Consider the following 19556-nt stretch of genomic DNA (forward strand, 5'->3'; position numbering starts at 1 on the left):
CACGGGGGAACCAGGGACACACAAGGAGGAAAATGCCTCCGTCCAGAGGAGGACTCTCCTTTTTAAGCTGTTTTGTGTCATTGTGTGGAGAACAAGGAGGGTTTTTTGGGAATTCCAGTGGTGCACCATCAACAAACACAAGTTTGAGGTTCTCTGCTGAGCACAAGGAGCAGCCACTTACTTTGCTTTTGCTTCTGCATCCTCGTAGGCTTTGTTGGAGACGTCATCCAGGCCCCCGATCAGGTGCTTGAAGGAGCTGTAAAGACAAAGGGACACTTTGAGAGGAAAATCCCAGAAACATCAAGGTTGGAAAAGCCCCTGAAGGTCATCCAGTCCAACCAGTAACCCACCACTGCCAGCTCCACCACTGAACTATGGCTGGGAAGATCTAGGAGCCGAGAAAGCCAGTGTGGCTCTTTGGCAGCAATCAGGGCCAGATCACGGTGCCAGTGACCCACCAGGCCCAGGGCTGGGAACCCGCTGGCAAACACGGCCTCAGCAATGCTGGAGATGCCAAAACCGACTCCGAGAAGATCCCGAGGTATTTATCCAGCCCACCGAAATGGCTGCTGAAAGTTTTCACCCTCCAGTGGAAGTTTCAGAGTAAATGTGCCAGTGTGGCTGGTGGTGGCACCTCAACCATCACATCCCTGTCCTCCAGCCAGGAACCCTCTAAATCCCTCTGCTTCCCAAGCGACAGTTCCATTTCTGGATCCCAGCTTCCTCATCTGTAGAGAAACAGCATCCAAAAACACATCAAGAAGGGTGCAAACTGAAAGAGAGGGAACTTAGGTTGGATATTGGGCAGGAATTGTTCCCTGGGAGGGTGGGCAGGCCCTGGCACAGGGTGCCCAGAGAAGCTGTGGCAGAGAAGTGTCCAAGACCAGGTTGGATGAGACTTGGAGCAGTCTGGGACAGTGGAAGGTGTCCCTGCCCATGGCAGGGGGTGGAATGAGGTGATCCTTAACATCCCTTCCATCCCAAACCATTCTGGGATTCCATGAAAAGCCAGAAATGAGTAACTGAAATCAGTGAATGCCTTCAAACAGTCATGTTCAGGTGAAAAGCTACTTTCACTGTCCAGTTCCAGCATTCCCAGGGGGTCTGTCACACGCAGGTTGTTTTTTCAAGGAAGAAAAATCTGAAAGGATGAACTGCTGCAAAGCAGAGTTTCTTGAATGATCTCTGCCTTAAGGTCACAGCTTTATAAATGAAAACCCTGCGATTCCTCCAGCTCCTCTGTGCTCCTGACACTCCTGAGGCACGAAACACAGAGCTGAAGAACAGGAATTGCTCTAAGTGGACAAAAAAATGAAAGGAAACTTTGAAAAAAAAGAAAGAAAAGAATTGAAATCCCTGTTTAGGGCCACATTTCTGACTTTAGGAATAAGAACAGGGATATTTAATATGGAGGATTTATAGGATCAAAGAGAATTAATGGCACTGAGCAGGTGGGGAAAATCCAGGGGAAATGCAATCTCCTGTCAGGCATGGGGTGAGCCAGGGAGACTCCGTGTTCCTGGGATGGGAACGGTGGGACCCCAGGTGGCTCAGACACGCTGCCAGTCCTGAGCCAGTCCTTCGGGGTCCTGCTGCATCAGGACATGCCTGACCCTATGGAATGTACCCCATGGGCGTGTGGAGAGCGGGGACAGCACTTCCAGCAGAGCCAAGGGAGGCCCAATTATCCTATTGGAAAAGGCTGGATTTTGTCCTTTGCTGTGGGGCAGCTGGCAGAGGGGGTTTGGATCTGGATTTGCTGCAAGGGCTTTTCCAGAGGAATTCTCCTCCCTGGGGCTGTTGCAGAGCTGTGTGCACACAGTGCTGTGCCTGTGCTCCGGGATGGCCCTGCTGGAGCAGGGAGGTGCCACCAGGTGCCCTCTGTGCTCCCTGCAGCCTGAGCCATCCTGGGATTCTCTGCTGGGAATTACTGCTCAGGAAATGCCCTGTGCCCACACCAATTCCCACAGTGTCCCGCTCCACTTAATTCATGGTATTTGAAATCAAACAATCAAGGAAATCATTTCTGCAGCCCAGGGAAAGCAAATTAATGGATTCATTAATGAGGAAGACAAGGCACAGAGCCCTTTGCTCTCACATAAAGTCGTGTTAGAGGTTTTTAACCAGGCTGGTAATTATTAATACTTTTAATATTAGGACGGGTTAATCATGGGGGTATCTTTCCAACCCCAAATTCCTTGCTCAGCAGTGAAAACAGGAACAACTCAGCTCCTTCAACACCTCAAGTTTGATCTTCCCAGTGCTGGGAATGTGCCACGGGATGAAGCCTGACCTTGCAAGGTGACAGTGAGAGCAAAGCAGGATTGGGGTGTTCATGCCTAATTGCACCCCAAACAGGCATTCAGGCAATTAATTAACACAGTAACACCATCCTGGAAGGCCATAAGACATTACCTAGGGCTTAATTTGCAGTTTAGGCTTGGTTTGCTTAGGAAAATGGGGCAGGGTTAAATACCCCAGGTTTTTCTTGGCAAGGCAAATAAATCTTTTCTCGTGAAACATCAAAGAAGAAAAAGTCACTGAAAGGAGTATCAACAGTTTCTCTAAAACCCTTAATTTTATTAAAAATTTTAAGCCAGACTTAACACTGGGTAAGATGTAAAGTTCACTTGAGTCCCTTTTTTATTGCCCATCTCAACGTTGTTGAAGTCTCGGCTCAGTCCCAACCTCCCCAAGAATTCAATCAGAAGCTGCTCGTGTTTTTTTCTCCTCGTGGCCTTTTCTCTTCATTTTTCCTATTCTCTCCTCATAACCAATTTTCTCCATGGATAAACTTCGCTCCAACTGGGAGAAACAGTAAAGCAGCAAACCCTAAAATCTCCATGGAAAGAGCTCGGCTCAGCTTATATGGGGTCAGTCATGCCAGGATAATACTTTTTTATTTCATTTTTCTCCCATTTCCATTGCCAGGAGGGCTGATCCAATAACCTTTGTTGACACCTCACAGCTCTCCCTGATAAAATCCAAAACCAGGCTTTGAAACGTGGACAAAAATGGAAAATGCAAAGTGGAAAAGCAGAAAATAGCTGAAATATTTCAAATGTTGCCTTAAAAAAAGTGCATCCTCTTGCTACGTGCAGCTGAGAAGATGAGAAGCTGGAAAAGCAGCATTTAGTGTAAATTCCAGGTAGTTTTGTAACTCTCTGTCAGCAGCAGCTGTGCCTTGAGTTCTCCTGGCTCTGATCCATCAGCTCCTCTCTCTCCATTTGCATGAGGCAGTTTTGTTCTCTGAGCACCCACAGTGTTGCTAAACCTCTGAGCTCCAGGAAAACATTGTTGGTGCCATAAATAAATTATGTGGAGGGGAAAAAAATCCCATGTAAATAAAAGATGAACCTGAATCAACCTCAGTGCAAATATTCCAACAGCTCAGGAGCAGCCACGAACACTTCCCAGCACTTCTTCAGTTTCAAGAGGTAGGTGTGAAAAAAAAAAGAATTATGAAGTTGCACCAACTTGTCCCTGAGGGTGCCAGTGATGATCCAAATGTCAGGAATGAGTTTGGAGCCTTTCCCTCCTGTTTTCTCTCCATACAAAGGAGCTGAGAGTGAAGTCTGTCTGTGTATCTTTATTCAAACTGAGCCACAGAACAGATGCTCGAGGGGTGTCTGCACAGTATTTATCAGAAGACCTTTTACAGACAGGTTCCCAAAGGACCAATCCATCAAATCCAGCACATATTTGTTAACTTTGCCCCACCTGTACTTCTGGAACAAATCTAACGACCCCTCCAAGGAGCCTGGAAATTCATCAGGATGAGCTCCGACAAGGCCAAGCTTGGACCAGTTTGGAGGCAACACCATGGAGCATCTCCCACAGGAAGTGTTTTTTTTCCCAGAGGATGAATTCCTGCAGTGTCACCACAGGAAAAATTTCATTAATGGTAGCCTTGATCTTGTAGGGTGTCAAGGCAAGTCCTAAAGACAGAAAGTCCATGAAATGTTAAAAAAAAAAAAGCACTTGGAAATAGAAATGCCTGAAAGCCGTGTGAGAGGGGCTATAAAATATTGATGTGCATCCCTAGAGTGGAGGTTGGATGAGCAGGAAATGCTGCGGTTCCAATGAGCTGTCCGGCTCCCCAGCGATCCAAAGGCTTCTCCAAACTCCTTGGAATGGTCAGAGATCCAGCTGACTTTCTTTTTTTCACAATTCCCATGAACACTGCATGGATTTTGCTGAAGTTTCCAAGCCAATTCCAGAAGCCCACGGTTGGCTCTGTGCTCCATGGCTGGCAGGAAGAGCATCTGGATAAATCAATCCCGACTCACCAGGGAGCTTGAGCATGGAGAAGTCCCCAGCCTGCCCCGTGCTGTGGTCCCTTCCAAAGCTGCCACCCTCATTTCCTCAGCCTTCTCACCCTCTCACTTCATTTTCCCTACTGGATTACAGTTCCTCCTCTCCCATGTTGAAATCTTGATGATAATGTGAAATTCCTTGAAATTTTTTCTTTCTGATTGCCAAGTTCTTTCTTTCAAATACACCTGACCAGGTAGGGCTACACAAGGTTTTTTTGGGTTTTTTCCTGGCAGTCTTCTTCCTTGGGGGACCAAAATGAATGGTGCTCCCACTGGGAATCACAGAATTCCTAGAAAAGTTTGGGTTGGAAGGACCTCAAAGCCCAGCCAGTGCCACCCCTGCCCCGGGCAGGGACACCTCCCACTGTCCCAGGCTGCTCCAAGTCCCAATGTCCAGCCTGGCCTTGGGCACTGCCAGGGATCCAGGGGCAGCCCCAGCTGCTCTGGGCACCCTGTGCCAGGGCCTGCCCACCCTCCCAGGGAAGGATTAAGAGCATTAAGGACCAAATCCCACTGAAATTCATTATTCTGGCAAAGGAAGCGACTCAAAAACACAACTGCAAGATGGAAAAAATGCCGATGCTTTGCATAACAAATATTTTCAGGACATGGACAAGTGGGAACAAAGTCCATGGGATGCACCAAATGCTTCCTGCAGGTTGTTTTCATCGTTAGATCAGGATTCTGCTCATTCCTGAACCAGAAAAGGATGCTGGAAATGTACTTGGCAAAGCACATCTACCTAGGTTGGCAAAGATAGCTCTACTACTTTTTGGGTGCCTTTGGGGTGTTTCTGCAAGAGCCCTCTTGTTTCACAAAGAAATTAAAAAGCAAGGCAGCACCAACATCATCTGGAAATTAAAGACCCATCACGAGCTCCAGTTTGACTTCCCTCGTGGTATTTCCAACTCCCACTGCTTCAGCCCTGTGGCCATTTTATACATATTTCATAAATTCCAGAAATCCTTTTAGGCAATGCATTCCTGGCTTCATGCTTACGCAGTTCCCTTCTCAAACCCAGCCTAAGCAGGTCCCTCCTCAAACCCAACTTAAGCAGTTCCCTCCTCAAACCCAGCTTAAGCTGTTCCCTTCTCAAACCCAGCTTAAGCAATTCCCTCCTCAAACCCAGCTTAAGTAATTCCCTCTTCAAAACCATCTTAAGTAGGTCCCATCTCAAACCCAGCTTGAACAATTCCCTTCTCAAACCCAACTTGCCCAGAGCTCCTGGTTCATCCCTGTGAAGAGTTTTCCATATTATTCACCCCCAAACTACAAACTCTGCAGCACCTAAACCAGCCCTAAAATTGCTGGGAATTTTGGCAAATCCAGAGTGCAAGCTCACGTCTCCCTTAGGAATAACTTACTGTGGCACTAAGGTGTGACTGTCTCTGTTAATGAGATGGGAGTGTGGCAGCTGGAACAATTTCTGGATGCCTTGGGAAGCCTTCACCAGGAAGCTGGAAGAGTTACCCTGCTGCTGGCTAATTCCAATGGGTGGTACTGGTCAGTGAGAGTGGAATTCTCCAGGAATTCCATGTGTTAAGGGAAAGGTCTTTTGCCATCACTCGTTTTTTTGAAACTGCAACACCAATTTTGCTGAGCTGCTTCAGAGGGGGATGCCCCCAGAGCGTGGAAACTGCTGCTCCAGTGGTTCCATCTGATCAAGCAAAGAGCTTGTCTGGGAAAAGGAAATATTTGGCAGCTGCAGGGACTGGTGTCACCCCTCCTGCCACATGGAACAGATCCCAGCTGCACGGAACAGCCATTCCCTGCTCCCATTGCTGCCTTCTGTGTCGCCCAACCTTCACATCCACCTCCACAACCCAAAAGGTGTAAAATTCCCTATATCTGGATATAAACAAATGGTTCTTTCTCCTCACCAATTTCCCAAATTGCCACAAGTCCCTGGTAGTTTTTCTCCACACAGAATTTTGCTCCTGCAGTTGTTGTCATTCCTATAAAATACCAGCCTAAGGAAGAGCTGGCACACGAAACTCAGCCCTGGTCAGGACACAGGACAGCCTGCCCTGAGCTATAAATAGGGCTGTCAATAGGGTCACTTTCCTTGCACTATAAATAAGAATTTTATAAATAGTGTTCCTCTGCTAATTGCAGAGTGTTAATAGAACCTCTGGTGTAGATTAACCGCAGCTTCATCAGTTTAAATTTAACTCGTACTTCCTTACTATTTCAAGGGCATTGGATACTGGGGAAAAGGCACAGGAGACAAGGAAAGGCACAGTCTGGAAAATGATCAGGAATGGGTGACTTGAATTATTTGGGGGTTTTTAACTCTTACAGTGCAAACCAGAAATATCTGTTGCAAAAGGGTAAAAATAAAAAGCATAAATGACTTGTTGCTTTTTATTTCCCTGAATGAATGCTTGCTAAATTATCTAATTCTTAAAAGTATAAAGATTATTAAAATATTATTTTGCTAAATAATCGAATTCTTCTTCCTCTCTTTGCCCCAAGGCACGAGAAGGGAGGGTGGGTGTTTCATCTACCAGGCTGGGAAAGGAACTCTCAGGTGTTCCCCACCTGTGTTCAATGGACAGACCGTGGGTTTTGCAATTAATAATCAATAAACAGAAATCAGAACTGGGATTTCTGAAGGGATTCCCCAGCTCAGCCTTTACGGAATACTGGATTTCCAGGAGTGGAGGCCTGTGAGAGAGCTCAACACAAACCACTTGTGTCACAGCAGGGTTGAGGGGATGGAGATCAGCCCTACCAGAGCACGGAATCCTCTCTCTCACCAGAACCCAAGGAGGGCTCCAGAACCACTTCCAGGGATCCACAGGGATCATAGATCCAGCTCCTGGACCTGCCCAGACACCCCAACAATATCCACACTGCTCTGGAAGCTCCTGGCCCACAGGTGGGTCCCACATACTTCAAAAATCCAATGGATTAATTTTCCTTTCCAACATTTGCAATTTTTTCTTATTTTTCCCATAGCTTTTGGCTCCCTCCTGCAGGTTTCTTGGAGTTCCTGCACTGGGGGAGGCAGGGAAAAGTCAATCCCTATCCACCCTCTCTGTGGGTTTCACAGATCCGTACCACATTCCCATGGAAGGTATGTCCATGCCTTTTGCTGGTCTGTGCCAGTGCTTCACAACCAGAAAACCCCCCCAGGGGCCGTGTTCCATTTTTATGTCATTTTATGTCATTTTTGAATCTCATTCCCAGTAACTGCAGAGAGCAGCTGGATTTGCAGCACTGGGGCATCCAGGCCTGTTTTTTTCTGGATTAAACCCCCCTAATTCCCTCAAGCTTCCTGTACAAATCATTATTTTACTCTCCTGTCCTCCTGTATCTCCTCTGAGCCACAGAGCTCCCAGCAGGGCTGTGTCCTTCTCCCAAGGATTCTCCATCCCCCCATGGACTGGGATAACACCTTGCTCCAACATTTGCCAGGAGCTGATGCCTTTCATGCCGTGAACTCCGTGTGTGTCCCACTGTAACACCCAGATCCCTTCCCACAGTAATTCCAGCTCCTCCTTCATTTCCATTTGGTCTCTCTGAGATTCTAATTGTCACCATTGAGTTTTGCCTGGTTGATTTAGGGGCACTTTCCCTCAAGTGGAAATTCATCAAGGACGCATCTGTGACTTTATCACCCCAAATTAAGAGGCCTCTCTGGAGAAGATGATCCAAGGCTCTTGTTAAGCTCTGGAAAAGGTTTACACTGGAGTTCCCCCCAGCCCCAGGCAGAAGGAGGGACTTACTCTCTGTCTATGACCAGACAAGTGACCGCTTCAGCTGCGATGACGTTGGCTGTCCTGACATCCTCCCTGAAAGAAAAAACACATTTCTTCAGTTATTTCCATGCCAACCTTCTGATTTCCAATGTACAGGCTTCTTCAAGCACTCTGAGAATAAATTTCTGGCTTTCACAGCTTTTCCCTGATGTTTTCATCATCCATATAGTTAATAAAAGACTAGAATTCCAAGAATATAAATTTAATTCATTTTAATCAGGTTGATTTGTTGTTCCAGTGTTTCAGAGTCTGCGCTGCATTTTCTGGGTTCACTTTATCCCAATTCCCTCCAGCCTTTCCATGTTCCAAGGGTAAGTGGATCACAGGCAAAAGAGACCTTCCCTCTTCTAAACACACCTCATTCACTGAGGCTGGAACACCACTCTGCGTTTCCATTGAAGCAGAAAATGAGATTTACAGGTGCTCTTAGGAATAGAAATCCCCTTTTAAAGACTGGAGGTATTAAAGCAGGAATATGGTTAAAGAAGGGTGATGCACGTGCACTCTCCCTCTGAGGTCATCATTCATTTACTTTAATTGCTTTGGAGCTCTCTTCATGTTCATATCTTTGAAACAGAGCAAGCAGAAGTACAAGGGAAGAGCATTAATATTCCAGCCTGTGCTGGAATGCTGACTCTATTAGGAGTGGAATTAAGTGTGTATTAGTGCTAATTTACCCCACTGATAAATCACATTGTGCTAATTTAAAGCAAAGGAGAAAGCAGCCGTGGAATAGCAGTGGATAATTTTCGCTCTTAACTCCTAAAATGTGGGTAAATACAGAGAGGATAAGGAAAGACAATATTGAATTCCTCATTAAGTGGCTTAGCCACCTTTTGCCAATATACTGATCCATTAAAACAAGAATTCAAACTTGGTGGTGTCCACTAATTCCAGGTAAAACTCAACACACTGGTCCCGTTATGCCAGAAGCCACAAAAAGACATTTATCCCTTTAAATGTATGGATCAGAGACATGATTATTGTTACTGTTTTATGTTTAGATGATTACAGAGCAGGAAAATACAATACAATCAGCGGCCTCAGTTCAAACATTTTCAATAAAATCTGAAATGAGACATTCAAATGCACAAGGGACCGTGGTGGTTTCTGCTGTCTTGTCCTTCATCCATCCTTTTCTAGAAGGTGACTTTGGCCAGCAGCAGCACAGGGAAGTGCAGGAATCCGTGGCGCTCAAGGCAAATGAAACCTTGGAAGTGCACGGCATGAAGAACTCCACGTGCAAGGCATTAAGTGGAAAAGAAATTACTAGGAGGGGATTGAAGGCAAGAGCAACTACCAGCAAGTGCTCAGCATTAAACGAGAGAGTAACTCCTACAAGTAAGTGGCATTAAACACAATAAATCATTACTACAAGTCCAAGAGTAATTCCTAGCAGTGTGCAGCATGAAATGAAATGTTTACCGCTAGTAAGTGCACAGGACTACTCGCAGAAGGAATTACTACAAGTGCATGGCATTAATTGCACCAAGTAATTGCTACACGTGAACTGCACCAAACACAAGAGGAATTGCTGTAAGGGCACAGCATTAAGTGTAATAATTACTACAAGTGCAAAGCATTAAACCCAGAAGTTACTACTAGTAAATGCACAGCGTTGAAGGTAAAAGTAACTACTACAAGTGCAAGGCATTAAATGCAGGAGTTACTACAAGTAAGTGCACGGCATTAAATGCAACAAGTAACCACGGTATTGAATGAAAAACAACAAGTGCAAAACACTAAAAACAAAGGTAATTACTCCCAGTAATTACTCCCAGTGAGCAGCATTAAATGGAACACTAATTACAAGCAAATACATGAAAGAACTAATTACTAGCAGTGCAAGATATTAAATGCAGAGGTTGCTCTCAGCAAGTGCACAGCTTTAAAGGCGAAAGTAACTATTACCAGTGCAACAAGGAATTGTGACAAGTGCAAAGTAATTACTGCATTAAATGCAAGAGACAATTAATTACTGCAAGTGCATTAAATACAAGTAATTATTTTAACAGCACTGAACGCACAGGCTGCTATTAGAAGAGCAATGTGCAAAAGACAACTTATTAACAAATAATTAATTAATTAATTCCCAGCAGTGCCCACCACCCGCCGTGGCCCCAGGGAGGAGGAGAGAGCACTGACTCGGACACTCCCTGGCCTTCATCCCCCTCATCCTCGCAGCTGCTTCCCGAAAAGGCGCACTCCTCATCTGTGGAATCTCCCCTGCTCTCCGAGCGCTCCATGGCCGCGGCCGCTCCAGCATTTCCCCTGGACGCTCCTGATCCCCTCCAGCTCTGTGCTCTGTGTCCCCCCCGGTATTTTGCAGCTCCCCCAGCTCAGAGCTCAGCACCTGCAGAAAGGTCACAGCTGCTGCGGGGGCTCTCGGCCGTGGAAATCCAAGAGGGGAGGATTTGGGAGCCCTCAGGAGATCCTTGGCTGTGCACAAGGGCCAAAAACCCCATCAGGAGACCTCGTGTGCCCTCTTCAGCTCCTTAACCCCACGGTGGAATTAGGTGGTAATGATATCCACATTCCTAAACGTTCCCAGGCGTGTCAGCACACCACTGGAAACACGAAGCCATTGTTTCAGGGGTGAAATGCATAGATCTGTTTTTCTGCTTGCAATTTACAGCCCACGTCACCACATTGGGAAGTTACAACAATTTTGCTTCTGACAAGCTGTCAACAACTTCATTTAAGAAGAGATAAGTTCATACTTCAGCTTCTGTTCCATGGCTTTACCTCAGGCTTCCATAATTTGCCCTAAATGTAAAAATATCTCAGGTGATTCCCGTTGTTTTGCTTTTTTTACCTTCCTACATCCTCAGACTGCTTGAAGTCCTGCCCCAACACCTGCTCCCATAGCTCCCACTGCTCCTCATCCCTTGGATGGGGACTCCACCCAATGTTTGACAGCCCTTCCTGTAAAGGAATTTTCCCCAATAGCCAACCTAAACCTCTTCCGGTGCAATCTGAGGCCCTTTCCCCTTGTCCTGTCCCTGTTCCCTGGCAGCAGAGCCCGACCCCCCCGGCTGCCCCCTCCTGTCAGGGACTTGTGCAGAGCCACAAGGTCCCCCCTGAGCCTCCTTTGCTCCAGGCTGGTGGAATCTCAGCAGCAGCTCCTGGGAGTTTTTTTACTTTTAGAACTTGAGTGCAGCAAAGACAGAGCAGAATTTCCTTGACCAACAGAGCCTTGAAAGGCCCGAGGCCTCGGCTTCATAAATATTCCAGTCAATTATCACAAAGGGCTCCTTTTCTTTTGTAAATCTTGTTGTACAACCCTTGGCAGGGCTTAAACCTTTCGGCTGGAGCCTCTGGGAACAGAAATATATTTTAGGAGCAGTCAGTAAATGCTAACGAGATGCTCACAAGGCATAAGACAGAGTATTAGGGGGAGCTGGTACATTTTCTATTTGGAGAGTTGTACGTTTTGCTTATATTAAGTAAAAAAATCGATAAAATAGTATTTTTAAAGCTGAACGAGCTGAACTGTTGTTCTCTAAGAAACGTTTTGTTTTCCCAATATGCCTAAAGCTGAAATCACACGGGGTTTTTGCTACATGTCCTCAAACTGGGGTACCTTGGAGTCAAATCCCTCCTGCTGTATTTCATTCCCTTTTAGGAGGTGAGATTTTAATGCCTGAGGGGATTTTTAGAAGATTCTTTATGAAATGCCTTTTCCAGCACAGCTTTTTCCAGTGGCACCTTTTATTAGTTTCACATTAAAACCTATTAAAGCTGAGTGGAGCACGCTGTGTTTATTCCTGCCAGCGATGGGCTTTTATATCGAAGCCAAAGGCAAACGGGCGCTGGCTTCTCAGGAGGATGAAGTGTTGGGATCCAGACTTTGGTCTGTGAGGGGTGGCTTCCCCCATGGAAATCAGGCACATCCAGGTGACTGATGCAGACATGGACCACAGAATTCCTTAAGTTTGGAGAAGAACTCCAAGGTCATCAAGTCCAGTCTTTGACTGATCCCCATTTTGTCAACTCCTTCCTTGGGAGGGTGGGCAGGCCCTGGCACAGATTCCCAGCTGTGGCTGCCCCTGGATCCCTGGCAGTGTCCAAGGCCAGGCTGGACATTGGGAGAACCCTGGGACTGGAAGGTGCCCCTGCCAATGGCGGGGGTGACACTGGGTGGGCTTGGGGTCCCTTCCAGCCCAAACCATTCTGTGACCCCATGGGCACAGCCACATCCAGCTGTTTCCTGATGTTCACCATTTCCTTCCCTAAAAACGAGGATAAAACCCCATTTCTTGTCTCAAGAAACTGGAGAACCTCAAAGGACCACCCAGAGCAGGTGGGTCAGTGCCTGGTCCTTGGTGGCCTCTCTGCAGAACCTGCTGCTGCCTGGGAGAGGCCCTGGCAGAAATCCCCTGTCCTGTGGGACCTCAGGAGATGAGTGCTGAGATCATTTGGGAATGGTGCTAATGAGGGTTTGCAGAGCAGAGCCAGAAATAAAAAATGAGCTCTTCCCTGGTGGGTTTGAAATGATGCCACAGCACTATCCAGAGGTTTCTAATTTGCTGCTGTTCCCATCCTTTAATGCATTTTCCCCCCTTCCAGGACTGTACACTTGGCCTGGTTACAATATTCGTATTAATAAGGTTGAATTAAGGCATTTAGGACAAGACACATCAGAAAAGAGAAAAAAAGGGGAGAAATCAGTTATTAGCTTGAATTTAGTGATAACAGCTCAAACCCAGCATCTCTATCCCCACTTTAATCTTACTGGGTATTTTCTGATTACACTGTGACTTTCAGGTGGGAGATAAAACTCACCTTTATTGGGTATTCTGAGGAGTGGTACCCAAATTTGGTGACCTTCTATCCTTTACAAAGAGGGATTTGCCTACCTGGAGACTTAAAAATGTTTTTTTAAAGTTTTGGTTACCTTTTATTTGTAACCATTTCTCTAACTTCACTTGCATCTTGGCCTACATTTGCAGCAGGGCGAGATGCAACAACCACCTGCCTGTTCTTGATTTGGAAAAAATGAATCAATAATGAAGGTTTTAAGGGCCAAAACCAAACTAAATCTCATGGTTAAAGGGCTTGCCCTGAGAATCCTATCCAAGAAATCCAACTGGAATGGAAAGAAATGAATTCCTGGCCTGGGTGGGGGTGACCTGGAGGAAATTCTGATGCTGGGACTACAACAGTAGTGTTAGGAGAGCCGTTCAGGGTTGTCACCCAGCAGATTCCCAGGAGGAAAGGGATGGATCCCCATTCCCAGGTTCATCTCCCACTGATGGTGCCATGTTGATGGATGGTGCTACTGCTTTGAACATCCCAAAAAAATGTATTTGTGGCAGTGACCTCGACTCCTCCACCTCTTTTGTGCTGTGGAGCAGCTTCTCGCCTTCTGGTGGACGTGTCCCACCCTGCCATGAAGGATTTCCCTGCTCTGAGGACACCCTTTAGGTGATTTGATAGGGGTTTGATATGGCAGGTGCTGCTGAACACCTGAATGTGAAGGTGGAAGAGTCAGCACTCAGCAGGCACAATAAAAAACCTCAGTAATTATTACACCCATAACTTCAAGCCCTGATGACCCTCCAAGGAACCTTGTCTTCCTTTTATCATTTTTATGAGGCAAGCAGGTATTTAAGAACAAATTGTGATGAATCTGAGGCCGTTCAGCACAGGAAGGACTCACAGCACTAAAAGTGAGGAGCAAAAGTTAGTCCATGCTCCTCCTCCATGGGAAGGTCTGCCCTAAACCACTTCCAGTGTTAAAATAGGTAATAACTTATGGAAATTTGATTAGGGATTAAAAGGGTTTTTGTAAAATAAAATGCCTGTCCAAAGAGGAAATACAATTCAAAGCTTAAATAAAACATATATGGAAAAAAAGCCCAGACATGAGGCTGAATTACAGCCCTGGATTTTGAAAACGGCACTGGAATAGTCTGGGAAAGTCACCTGGAAATCAAGAATTGCATTTTCCTAATAAATGTTCTGATGTTAATATTCCCATGGGTCTTTCAGGCTTGGCAGAAAGTAGCACTGCGTGTCCTTGGGATGTCAGTGTCTCCATGGGAATCAAATTCCTCTTCAATTAGTTTTCTAAAAAAAGGGGAATTTTGATGCATTCAGGACAGAGTGAAGTTTTAGGTAAAAGTTTCTGTCTTCTGGGAGTATTAACATTCCAAATGTGTGTTTCAAGGAAGGATCCCACTGTTGAGGTGCCCAAGGCCAGGTTGGACACAGCCTTGGAGCAGCCTGGGACAGTGGAAGGTGTCCCTGCCCATGGCAGGGGTGGCACTGGATGGGCTTTGAGGTCCTTTCCAGCCCAAGCCAGTCTGGGATCGTTTTGATGTTCCCTGTATATAATATATATAAAAACAATAACTATTTATCTCCTGGCAAATAGCACTTTGCAGATCCACAACTCACAGGTAACAAACCACAGGGGAACACAATTCCCTGTGGCTCTGAAGTGCTGCTTGTTGGTGATGAGCCAGGAGCCAAAGTCGGACATTTCCAGGAGCCAGGAGTGCCGAGGGAAGGTGGCCAATGGATTTGGGATGTCTGCCCAAACACCTGTGACAAGCAGCACCCTCAGCTCAGTTTCCACCCAGGTGTTCACGCTGCCAAGTGCTAAACAGCCCCTCCTGAAACACGTGCCCGCAGCCAGGAGGCTCCATTTCCCAAATCCCACGTTTGCAAAACACAAATTCCACCCTCTGCTAATTCCACTTTGTTTTTCTGACTCCTTCAGGCAAACACAGGGATTGGCAGTGCTGGGGTGGGAACACTTGGAAGTCAGGGAATCCTGGAATGGTTTGTGCTGGGAGGGGCATTAAGGATCAGTCCACTCCACCCCTGCCCTGGCAGGGACACCTCCCACTGTCCCAGGCTGCTCCAAGCCCCAATGTCCAGCCTGGCCTTGGGCACTGCCAGGGATCCAGGGGCAGCCCCAGCTGCTCTGGGCACCCTGTGCCAGGGCCTGCCCACCCTGCCAGGGAACAATTCCTTCCCAATATCCCATCCATCCCTGCCCTCTGGCACTGGGAAGCCATTCCCTGGGTCCTGGCCCTCCATGCCTTGTCCCCAGTCCCTCTCCAGCTCTCCTGGAGCCCCTTTAGGTCCTGGAAGGCATTCTGAGCTCTCCTGGAGCCTTCTCCTCTCCGGTGCCTGAGGGCTGCCATCTGTCACAGCCCTGGCTCTGCCTTTCCTCTGGGCAAACTCCATTTCTGCCACCCCTTGGGGAATCCACCTGCCTGGGAAGGGAATTCCAATGAAATCCAAGAGCTGCCACAACACACTGAGGATATACACTGCAGGCATTCCCACTGAAATCCTTATTGGTGGTGACTTTTAAGGCTGAAAGAGATGATTATCTCATCCCTGATCCTTTGCTTCCAAGTCCTGCATGGAATCTGGTTTAAAGCCCTGTAACTGCACCCAGCCCACCACAGCTGGATCTGCCAGCATCAGGAGAAGCGAGGAATGACGGAAGTGTTGGAAAAGCCCTCTAGGATCACTGAGCCCAACCAGCCACCCAGCAGTGCCCAGTCCTCCCCTCAACCCCGACCCCACACATGCACAGCTTGAATCCCTGCAGGGAGCCACTGCATCCCACCTGTGCTTCCCACTGCTGACATGGGGACAACGCTCAGAAATCCCTGTCTGCTGATGGAAAAAGCATTCTCAGTGGGCCCAGCATTCCCATTCCTCCCAGGAATCCCTCAATGATGTTGATATCATTTACTACGGTGTTTCCAGCAGCCGAGACAGGCAGGGAAGAGCAAACACAGCCATAGGAATGTTCTATGCGAACTAAAACTGGTATTTGTAGGTGAACTGTGGCTTAAGTTTAGTCTGAAGTGAGAGATGAACCCGAATCTGAGTGACACAATGCTGACACTGGGATGGTAAAACCTCCTTGCCTGCCAAACCCATTAATGATTCAACCTAATTACTCGTGTAATTTATTCAGAATTATTGTAATGAACCAGAGTCTCACTAGTCCATAATTAATGGTATTCCCCAAGTGAAACAACCCAGGGCTATGAAATGACCACTTTTTCATTAAAGTGAAATCAAACCCTGCCACACCCCATCCATTGCTGTTTTAATCAGCCAGTGGGCGACAAGAGCATCTTTAAGATATATTAAATGTTAATTATCCCATTCAAGGACAATTCAATTAAACCTTGAACGAATCAGAAGAGTTCTAGAAACCAGAGCTTTGCAGACCTACTCTCCCTAAGGAACTTATCTGCCAGCCTCGATCAGATAATTCAGAGCCAGGCAAAGCCAAAAACCCAGGAAACTGGCACAGATAAAGAGGAAAATGCTTATCTGTATTATTTTCCTCAAAAAAGAAGAACAGCAACAGAAGAATTCAACAGCCAGAGCCACATTAAATGGTCCTTGGCCCATTTTCTCCATGAAGGGCTCAGCAGCGGTGCTTTAATATTTTTTAATAAATCACCAAAGAGGGAATGAGAAGACCTCCAAGACCATTGATCAACCGACCCCCACCTGGTCAACTCCTTCCCTGGGAGGGTGGGCAGGCCCTGGCACAGGGTGCCCAGAGCAGCTGGGGCTGCCCCTGGATCCCTGGCAGTGCCCAAGGCCAGGCTGGACATTGGGGCTTGGAGCAGCCTGGGACAGTGGGAGGTGTCCCTGCCCATGGCAGGGGTGGCACTGGATGATCCTTAATGGCCCTTCCACCCCAAACTGTTGTGGGATTTGAAGCAATCAAATCCCTTTTCCCATGGCTGCCTCACCCCTCTCCAAGCCCTGGGCACTGATAGCAATGAGCTGGATGGAAGATGTGGATCCCCCAAACTGTGAAGTGATCCAATGCTTCTCACACAGGGACACAGGGTCATTGTCCCCTTGCGAAATCAAAGCTCCTGGCAATTAAAATCCCTCCCTTCCACCCTCTTACTATCCTTCACTTGGAATCTCCACATAGGAAAAGCATCTGCTGCAGCCAGAAAAGGAGAAATAAGGCTACAACTCCAATCATTTATCACAGGCCTTTCATCAAGAGTTTCCCAATGATAAAACCTTTCCTAAATGAGCCTGCATCCCTTGGAGATGTCCTGCTTAGGGAGCCTTATCCATAAAATATCCAACGTTGCTCAAGGACATGCTGGGGGTGAGTTGAAAATCTTAATTTTTCCTCATTTTTTTGTAGCAGCAGGACAATAAACCAACAGCATGAAAGGCTCTGACTTTCCCAGCATTCCAAAGAGTTTCAGCTCTCCCAAGTTCCCCAGGTGGAGGGATCGCTCCCAAACTGCCAAATTATTGATTATTAATTATTTATTATTTCTCCAAGTCCCTAAGAGTCTGTCCAGAAAGGACACATGATGGAAGATTAAAAAAAAATAGAATGTGATACCTATGGATTAATCCTTTCCTCTTGTGGACACCCCCAAATCCATGGAGATTGGCTATATTCCCATTTTCCTGACAAGAAAGACCAGGCTCAAGAGCTTTTTGAAGCAAGTGGTGGCAATAATCCCTGTTAAATGCCAGATTCCTTAGCTTAAATTACTTCTCTTGGGATTTATTCCCCCCAGAATTTTTTCAAAGCTGCTTCAAGTTGTCATTTAGGAGGTCTAGCTTGGACATGATGAAAACTTCAGGAAAACTTGGAGCAGTGCAATAGGTGATGCCCCATCCTTGGAGAGTTTTAAGATTAGGGAATGATGACTCTGCTCCAGGAGTTGGGACATCCCTGCTTGCAGCAGGAGGTCAGAGCAGGGACCTTTGGAGCTCTTTTTTGGCCAATATTCAGCTGATTTTTCTCTATTTCCTGCTCACAATTCCCCACTACCTCTGGCAAATCCAACTCATTTTTAAATGTCCCAGACTAAAAACCACAGTCCCGATTCCAGGTCATGTGAAGAACAAGAACCGAACACCTCTTGGTGCCACCTGAGCTTTCCTTCAGGCAGATTTATCCCAGAAAGCTTGAGGAGAGCACTGGGAGAATTTCAGATGCCAATGCCAGATGCAAGACAGGAGAGAAAACTCCAGCTGGAGCCATCCTGACAAGCCCTGGATTGACCTGTGGGAATGGGAGATGCTGGAAACACCCAGCTTCAGAAAAGAACAATATTGGCTTTCAAATTCCATCTCCCTTTGCGGAGTTTCCTGGAGGACATTTCAAAGTGTCCAAGGTCAGGATGTTAAAATCCCGGGAAGGCTTCACCAGCAGTGGGGAGCTGGGATCATGTCCGGGTTGTTTGATGTGAGATGTACTCTGCAGCTTCTGCACGAAGGCTTGGATGCCATGGCTGCAAAATCCTCCAGCCTCTTTATGTCCTGACGCATTCCCTCTGCTCCACTGCACTCCCAGATATTCCCAGCAAGTTTTACCTTGCCTACCTCCTGTCCTTTCAGCACAGAGAAGATGCTCCTGGCCGATTCTGCAGCCAAGGATGTGGAGGAGCCGGTTCCACAAAAGAGCTGAGTCCCTTCAGTCTATAAAAGCATCTCCCTGTCCAGGAATTTCACATCCCTTTCTCTCTCCCTGAATTAATTTCCTTTCAGTCTTCCCCCTGGGAAAAATTTTTTCCCACCCACTCAGCTGTAGAAGGCTAAAGATGGTTTGGAAGGCTTCAATCCAGGACCAGAAGCTCATTAATTAGGAAGGAATTGTTCCCTGGCAGGGTGGGCAGGCCCTGGCACAGGGTGCCCAGAGCAGCTGGGGCTGCCCCTGGATCCCTGGCAGTGCCCAAGGCCAGGCTGAGCTGCACAGGGCTTGGAGCAGCCTGGGACAGTGGGAGGTGTCCCTGCCCAGGGCACAGGATGGAATGAGCTGATCCTTAATGCCCCTTCCAACCCAAACCATTCCGGGATTCTGCTATTCCCTGTCACCATCTTGGCCCCAGAACGGTGCAGAAGTCATATTTTAACACAATTATTCTTTTGTAAATTCCCCTAACCTTTTATATCTAAAATTCTACTACAGAATGAGAAAATAAACCAGCACCTGGGACAAGTGCTGAGTAACCTCCTGTCAGAGTCATTTTCATCTTTATAAGATCGTGGCTTATAGAAAACTCTAAAATGCTCCAGCTTCTACTCAACTCTACAGCGGCCAACATTTCATTCCATTACAGCCTGACTGCGGACACAGTGGAATTCAGCAGGTGCCTTAAGGACATGTCGTTTGGAGCTTTAGACTTTGGGAATCAAGGATTGGATTTTACAAACCCAGGGGCTGAGGGGAAAAAAAAACTAAATATAACAGAATTTTGATGAATTTAAATCTCTGGCAGCCCCTTCAGCAGCCGGAGTGAAATTGCTTCATTAGGGAAGTTCTGCCACATAACCCTAAACCACTTTTTCAGCCTGAGCAAACCCGAGATTAAATTGAGATGAAGCTGGCCCACAGCTTTAGTAGTTTTAAATGAGCTTCTCCCTTTTTTTTATTGAACATAAACACAGCTAAACCTCTGAAAATGTCTGTTCCACCCAAGGCATGCAGCTCAACGATTCC

At 46.8% G+C, this 19556-nt stretch overlaps 1 protein-coding gene across 1 annotated transcript in view; it reads right to left on the bottom strand.

Annotated features, from left to right (window-relative positions):
* The window catches only part of PRKG1 (protein kinase, cGMP-dependent, type I), a 315753-nt gene that overhangs the window by 59088 nt on the left and 237109 nt on the right, over positions 1–19556 (bottom strand). Inside the window, exons 7-8 of the mRNA XM_008633292.2 lie at positions 8048–8113; positions 182–256 (exon numbers count right to left, since the gene is read on the bottom strand). Of these exons, the coding sequence (XP_008631514.2) occupies positions 182–256; positions 8048–8113 (141 nt within the window). The remainder of the gene's footprint in view (positions 1–181; positions 257–8047; positions 8114–19556) is intronic.

The sequence above is a fragment of the Corvus brachyrhynchos genome, unplaced genomic scaffold (genome assembly GCF_000691975.1).
Source record: "Corvus brachyrhynchos isolate BGI_N302 unplaced genomic scaffold, ASM69197v1 scaffold334, whole genome shotgun sequence".
NCBI lineage: Eukaryota > Metazoa > Chordata > Aves > Passeriformes > Corvidae > Corvus > Corvus brachyrhynchos.